The 8329-nt window shown below is 39.1% G+C and overlaps 1 protein-coding gene across 4 annotated transcripts in view; it reads left to right on the forward strand.

Moving 5' to 3' along the window:
• The window catches only part of DPP6 (dipeptidyl peptidase like 6), a 1045284-nt gene that overhangs the window by 917027 nt on the left and 119928 nt on the right, over positions 1 to 8329 (forward strand). For all 4 annotated transcript variants that reach the window (XM_018553126.1, XM_018553123.1, XM_018553124.1 and 1 more), the window contains exon 8: positions 7773 to 7893. In XM_018553126.1, coding sequence (XP_018408628.1) covers positions 7773 to 7893 — 121 coding nt within the window. The remainder of the gene's footprint in view (positions 1 to 7772; positions 7894 to 8329) is intronic.

An 8329-nucleotide genomic window follows, 5' to 3' on the forward strand; every position in this document is an offset into this window, starting at 1 on the left:
CTTGCGAGCTGAAGGATCCTCACAATAATGCAAAGTAAATCATTAGGTGGAGGACGTGACTCCAGCAATGAATTAATAAAAGTCTAGCCTTTATTATGTAGAACAAAACTATACTTTAGCTGTCCTTCACTAAATGACATGCATTGCATCATTTAGGGATGAAGCTAACAAATGAAATCCTTGTAGCAAGTCCGTGCCTCCCTGGAGTATCTACTAAATAAAAAAACATGTGGGAACAGAAGACTATACTGAGTTAATTACAGCAGCTGCCTTTATTGACCACATTTGGAAAATTGTCTGACTCTCTGTGACTTTAGGGCTCATCCATGCATTAAGGTGCAGTGTATTAAGATAACCTTTTTATTTTTAATGGGCTACCAGTACACAGGAATGGACCAAAAATGGACATGTAGCATTTCTTCTGATATATTGCACAACAGTGCTCATCAGTGCATTACCGTGCGTTGCACTGCAACGCATGTGCATCAAACCTATGTTGCTTTAGTGCATTGAGATACCATTCATATTGAATGCCACTGCAATGTGCTAATGCACATAACGTGTATTAACGTGACTTGTGGTAACACATGTTACTGCAACACTTTCTGTGACACTGACCTGGAACAAACACGCAGATCAGGAAAGTCATGTTGAAGGCAGAGTCTCTGATCTGTATATCAGTTTCTGGCCAGCATCAGAAAGTATTAAAGCCAGTGAATCGGCATGACAGCCAGCAGTCTAGTATTCTCAGAAGGAGAGGTCAGCCTACATGCTTCCAGAGTACCAGCCTTCTTGAACTCCCATTGACTCTCCATTACACTGTTGATCTTAAATCCAATCTGATTAAAAACAACAGTCATATGGCTAAACTAAAGATATTTACCCTTGTGATGAAGCTTTTGTTAATTGAGCCTTATTTCTGTTCACAAAAATGAATGGAAATACAACTTACATTAAGCAGTAAACTAAATAAGGCATAGTGAATGAATCAAGTTAAATTTATAATGAATAAAGGTCCATTTCTCTTTTGTTTATTGAGGGGCACAGGAATTGATACTGGTGGGTTATACTGCCAAATACAGGAGAAGGTGACCAGATCATTGTAGTTGGGCAGTAGGAACAAACCTGAGATTGGAGTTCCATTCGGTAGAAGGTTTGGGAAGAGTTCTTCTTTAGGTCTTGCTCAGGTTACCAGCAAGGGTTAGAAGTAATAATTGCCATCCCTGCATATATTCATACACATTCAAGCGGGTGAACATGCGTATGCTCAATAGGGTATACTGAATAAATTCCAGTGAAAGAGGGCAATGTGTTGGAAATGTGTGTAAAATATTAAATATAGTAAAAACTGCATAAAAAAGTAAGGTAATAACCTCTGTTGGGTTTTATTGTTCTCTGCATCTTCCTGTACAAGTGACACCCACAACCTCTCATGTCTTGTCCTGTGCCACAAGGACAGGAAGTGAGGTGAAATCTTCCCAAAGGACACAGACAGCAATACAAACTTGACCAAAGTTTAAACTCTTAACTAGAGGTGCACCGAAATAGAAATTTAAAAACCGACACAAAACCGAAATAGAAAAAATTGTCAGGCCAAAACCGATACCGAAAATGTTTATATTTTAATTTTGTAAAAAATGTTTAATATTTAATATTTATTTTTAATAAACTTTTTATTTTTTCTATATTTATTTGTATTTATTCATTTTTTATTAAATATTTAATGTTTTTACTTTACTTTTAGGGGCTTCGGGGAAATACTCGGGGTCTAAACAGACCCCTGATATTTCCCTTTTAAAATAGAAAAAGAGATTGAGAACACAAAGTCCTCAATCTCTTTTTCTGTATCCCTTGTTATCAATGAACAGGGATCCTCTATGATTGTTCCTGTTCATTGATAACTTGAGAATATAGTATGTTTACTATAACCACAATTATGAGTGAACAGGAGTGGATATAGATCACTCCCATTCATTCATAATTGAGGATATATTAAACATACCATGTCCTCCATTATCTACACTCAGCGGTCAGCCAAAACCGATACCGAAAATGTTTATATTTTAATTTTGTAAAAAATGTTTAATATTTAATATTTATTTTTAATAAACTTTTTATTTTTTCTATATTTATTTGTATTTATTCATTTTTTATTAAATATTTAATGTTTTTACTTTACTTTTAGGGGCTTCGGGGAAATACTCGGGGTCTAAACAGACCCCTGATATTTCCCTTTTAAAATAGAAAAAGAGATTGAGAACACAAAGTCCTCAATCTCTTTTTCTGTATCCCTTGTTATCAATGAACAGGGATCCTCTATGATTGTTCCTGTTCATTGATAACTTGAGAATATAGTATGTTTACTATAACCACAATTATGAGTGAACAGGAGTGGATATAGATCACTCCCATTCATTCATAATTGAGGATATATTAAACATACCATGTCCTCCATTATCTACACTCAGCGGTCACTGCCATTTTCGGCCGAGATATCGGTGCATCCCTACTCTTAACCTCTTTAGAGAAATTTTTTTTTAAATGTTTGGGCTGGTTTTGGACTTTTAGAAGATTCGCAATCACAGCCGGCATAGTCTCCCATGATATTGGTTTGCTGGTAATGTGATTTCACAATCATGTATTTTCAGATGAAGTGGCTGGATTTGAGAGTTATATATTTGTGTGTTTATTGCTTCCATGCTCAGTACATTGTTCATTATGATAAAAATATCACAGTATTTCTGGCCAGGACTTATGTATAGAAACATTACAAACTACATCTACTATGTTTACTGCTGTGTGACATACAGTATGTAAGAACAATTTGCTGTTATATTGGCATAGAAATTGCGGCTATACGTGGTACCTGTTTTGCAGTTCTGTATGCCTTTTGGAAGCAGTGGTTTGGAACATTGCTACATGGTGGAAATACACCCTGCTATATTAGTCGTTATGTTGATATATGTTTCTGGAGCATGTTTCCCTCACTGTTTATCGGCCCGCTGTCATCTAGATGGTCTGATTTGAAGATTGTATTTAATGTAAAGCTAAGACCTTTTTTTTATGATGCCTGTGGGATATGCCATAAGGCCAAGACAGGTGACCTCATTTAGCACATTCTACCTGTCAGGGGACATTAAAAATGGCCGGCAGCTCTCCAGAGAGGTTAGCAAACTAATAACATGAAGACTGTTAGGAAAAATGTGAAAGACAGCCCGTAAAGGGGGTGAATGAAGTTACCTCCCAGGGGTCTCCATGCTGCAATGTCATTGTGTCTTAACACTCCAGTTCTGTGCATGGAGAAATGCTCATATTGTTTGTACATGGGCAGCGATATGTCACTGCAACAGGGATAGTTCTCAACACGCTAATATAAAATATTGACACTTTCAATGTGTGTCTGAAAATGAATTGTGCTACAGAGAGGCAACCCAAAAATCACTTTTACTTTTTTAAATCAAAACTTCCATTCTTGAGTAATCAGCAGAAGAAAATCAGAAGTATGTGGTGACATTTAGTTAAAGTGAAGCTGTTGTTTGCCACTCAAGGACAGAGTAATAGGTTGCTTGATAGCCTTCCCTCTTTCATGTTATTACCCTTCCCTGCACTCCTCTGCCATTTGTTACCGAGCAGAAGGTGAGCTCCCTCCTGTGTCAGGACTAGAAACTACAACTTGGTTAATTCCAGATTCTGCCTAGTTGCAAATGGACCAAAGCCTTTAGCTTGCAACTACTAAACACTCAGGCCCAGCCTTGCGGGCAAACTCTACCCCTTAAGGCAGCTACCACAGTTCATAGGCTGGTTTTTATCTGGATCCTTCTACACAATCCTCAGGGGTCCCTTGACCCTTTTGGACCAAGTAATCTTTAGCACTCACTTTACCCTGGGAGGGTCAGATGGGTCACCAGACAGACCAGCTTTTGCAGCCAGAGAAGAACCCGCACTGATGTTGTGCATTTCTCTTCAGCTTTCCAGCCCATAAAGAAGGAATGTCCAGTCGGGTCCTACTAGAAAAACTTAATATTTACTCCAAATAATGGGTAATAAACCGAAGAATGTGTAGATGTTCTTTCCAAATTTATTGCACAACATTTAGGGGTTGCATACAGTATAAGACTTCATCTTACTTAATAGAACTAGAGCATTATTAGTGCCCACAAGGAGGTTAACTAGTTTGCCTTTCTCCCGTGACACATGGGTGATAGGAGAAACTCAGCCACATACCCTAAAGGGTGCTCTGGTCCCTTGGAGTCCCTCTGAGTGGGATTTCCCCCATCTATTCCACACCTAATATATACAGAGCAGGTAAGATGAGTGACAGAACAATTGCCTGGAAAACAAGGGGGCAAGAACCTTATACCCTCTAACAAGTTAACCTGCTAGAGCCATGTGAAATTCCCCTTACTTTTAAGTATTGAAAGCATTTGATTCAACCATCCCACTACAATGCAACACTCGGTGTCTAAGTAGCCAATTGCCAGTCTTTAGTGCTATCACAAGTGAGATGGAGGAGAGCCTTTAGCCCTGTTAGAAAGCTAATTATTAGTAGCCGAGGGTGGCAACCAAGAAAACCTGGTACTTTGCACTCATTGGGCAAAGTACAGGTTCACTTTCAACCACTGACAACAATTTTACAGAGAAAAGTCTATTGCCTGAAAGGAGCTATGCATTTCAGAATTGCTCTGTGCCTTAACCCTGCAGATAGTGAACATGCTGGCACCATGAGCAAAATATGTAATGATGTAACTTTTGTGTGAGCAAATCCATGTGATTTAGAAAATTGTTTGTGTGGTTTTCAATTGTTTTTATTAGGGATGTTCAGATACCAGTGCCGATACTTGGCATTTTCACGAGAATCAGGGTTTCAGCAGTTGCCGCTGGGACCTAGCACTGGCACTCTACCACTGTCCTGAAATCATTAGTCTATATTATTTTAGAAAAACTGTCATATGACAACAAAAATGTATCAGTACTTGTATCAGTGAGTACTTGGATAAGTATCAGTAAAAAAATGGTATTGGTGCATTCCTAATATATATTTATAAAAATCAAATCATACATTGAAACAGGGATGCACAAATCCCAGGAGCTCCGTATGCTCCTTACAAATGACAGCTGCCTCTTAACTTTTGAATTTTTCTCTAGTTTAGTCTAGGAGCTGAAAAAGTATCTGTACTTGTACTTTTACCGAGTACGGTACTTGGAATCTGAACATCCCAAGTTTGTATGTGCGACTTGTAGTCCAGGAGCAAAATCATGCATTTTTGACCACATAGACTTTTACATGGGAGTGCCTAAAAAACATGCATAGATACATATTTTTCAATCGTTTTTCAAATCCTCTCATCAAAGTCTATGAGACCAAATCATTCTGCCCCAAGAGAAGCTCATGTACTTTTTCGAGCTCCACGCGACTGACGACAAGTGACGCAACATTCATGTGTGAAAGCCATTGAAAACAATGGGATTCCCCTTGTTGAGTGTTGTCGCGCTTAGGGAAAGGAGCTACAAAATGCCTAGGTGTGGGTGGGGCCTAATGGACTGGGCAAAGAAATGTTAAATTCTCTAATTAGTGAATCAATGCAAGTTAAAGTGTTCTACTGTATTTCAGGTGAAGGAATTTCTGTAAGCACAGGTGTATTACACTTACCCTGCCTAACCACCGCAAAATTGTACATAATCATTCAAAACTGTACCCAATTTGAGGAGCCTCACCAATGACAATATCTGTAAATGGGGACCATCCCACCAAAAAAGGACAGCAGGGAAGATGTAGATGAAGGGATTGCATCTTGCGTCTCCTAACCTTTTACCCCCTGCAGCCTAAATAATTCCATCATTATTTTACTGATTTGGCATCTCTGAGCAACCAAAATAGCTGCTCGTTATTAGTGATGTCTCAAATCCTCTTCCTGTACTGTTCTTTTTCTAAAATTTCTATTTTACTGTCATTCCCATCATCACCTGTCAGCTGTTTTTGAACGGAAAAACTGTATCCAATAATTTAGAATAATTGCTTATTTACATGCCCCCGTGCACTGTTTGACAGGCTTTATAGCAAATGTGACAAACCGGTTTTAATGTTCTGCCTTTACATTAGACATTAAGTATACTTAATAGCCATCCATTTTTGAGCTACAAAGGATTCCTAAAAAGGACCTGTCACCAAACAATACAATGACGTTCTTCAAATGTACAAGGTCGGCCAGCTGACTGCATCATATAGGCTGACATCAGTTGTCAGTGCTTCTCCCATACGTTTTTAGCGATTCTGCATAAGGGAAGATTTCTGTTTTATGCTAGAAGTAGTAGAGCCTGTTCTTTGTGGAGTGCAGTATTGAGGATGAATAGAAGTGATGTGATAGAAGACCGCTTTGGCATCTTTGTACACTGTCAGAATTATAACAGTGCAGAATTAATGCTGAAAATTATTCTGTTTATAGTTGGCCTTCGCTGGGCTCTCCTTCTCCCCTTCATTAACATTCCAATAGAGTTTTTAATTAAAACCTTTCCACTTTCATTACGTACCTTATTTTAAACTCTGAAAAGTCATCTGGTCTCTGTGCTTCTCTATGCAATGCAGGCAGATCATGCAGGTTGCTGTACATAGCTTCCTTAAAACATCAAAGCGCCCTGCCCCAGTAATTCTCTCAAGAGCCTTGATGCAAGCAGTGGGCTGGCTCTATGGAGGAGTTAATCAAATGTCACCATCCATTGATGGGTGGGTGCCAATCTGAAGAAGTGGGCTTTCCTAGGCAACATCGATATGTAATGCAGAGCCTCCATAATTAACTGAAATCCAATTAATCAAAGAGGCAGGCCTAGGACAGTCAGCCTGGGATGGCAAATGCATGGCAGCATTCGGCTATTCACTCTCAGCTGTTCGGCCCCTATGAGAATAGGGTGAACAGCAGAAAATGAACTGCCGAATGTAAACCTTAGATGATCCAGATGTTCTTCCCATCGGTTCAGCCGAGTGTGCTGAGGCTGTTCGGTTGAACTGAAGGGCTGTGAAGTGAGCCGAATGCAGCTGATGTACAGCTAAGAATAGCCATGCAGGGCTTCAGTGAATAGCCGAACATGGCACGACTCACTTTATTCGGCACGGTTATTCATTCGGCTGCCTTTGGCAGCTTAGTGAATAGCCCCCTAAATGCAAGTATTGTGAGTGTAATATGTAATATGTGTTTATATTAGTCTCCAATAAACCTCTATAGAGCAGTCTGCGACTGAGAGGGAGGGGAACCAATGACATCAAAGGGGACACTACAATTTTCACGTTTGTTCTCTGGAATTGGCAATTGACTTTTGTCAGTCAGCTGCAGGAACTGTTTGCATATTCTGACAGGTCACACCCACCGCTGTCAGAATACAATAGCCAGGTGAGGGGGATTTGAGCCCCCTTTCTCATGGGGCTGAACAGGAAAAAACAATAGGTGTATGGCCAATTTAATACTGCATGCATAGCCTTATTGTATCACACACTAAGCATTGCCTGAAAGCCTTAAAGTGACACTAAACTCAGTAGTTACATCTTACCTGTGGCTACTAGTAGTGGTGGCTACTTTACAACACACACAAGGATCTACAGCCGAGTGATACACAAATAAGATACATTTTTGTTATTAGCAAAGATACTTGAATGCATTTTTAAGATTGAACTTCTGAGTTTATTGTCACTTTAAATTCCTGCTTTGATGCTTTTTCAATTTACTCTGAATATTTGAACTTGATCTTATCTGCTTACTTTCTTATTGTTTCTTCCACTTTAGATATTTATATTCGAAAACAACATCTTCTATAAAATGAACGCAGACAGCCGACCCATCCGCCTGGTCTCTACTGGGAAAGAAGGAGTAATTTTTAACGGGCTGAGCGACTGGCTTTATGAAGGTAGGACAAATTACTTTGAAAAAAAATGGAGAGCTATGAATGATAGCTGACATTTTACTGTAATAAAACCATACATTAGACTTCCGTACAACAACATTAAAGACCTTCGGTCCTTCAGATGCCAATATCGTTCCCATATGAAATGTGGCAAAGGGCATTGATAGCATTTTTTTGTGACAGATCATTGTGTCTTGTTCTTAAAATTGCATCTGCAGTCGTCTTTTGAAAAAGGTATGCATCACTTTGTGCGTCTGGAACATAAAAAGCCAGTGTGTTTGTGATATATAGAGTGATGGATCAGGCCTTGCAAATGGCCATTTTGCTGCAAAATTGACAAGAGGTTCACTTTGTCTTCCAGCAGTCCCACAGGCTATAATTTGCAAGCTTGTAGCTTTATTTTTGTAAATTGGGATTTAAGGAAAAAACAGACTGCTCA

The sequence above is a fragment of the Nanorana parkeri genome, unplaced genomic scaffold, assembly GCF_000935625.1.
Source record: "Nanorana parkeri isolate BGI_ZX_2015 unplaced genomic scaffold, ASM93562v1 scaffold110, whole genome shotgun sequence".
NCBI classification, from domain to species: Eukaryota; Metazoa; Chordata; class Amphibia; order Anura; family Dicroglossidae; genus Nanorana; species Nanorana parkeri.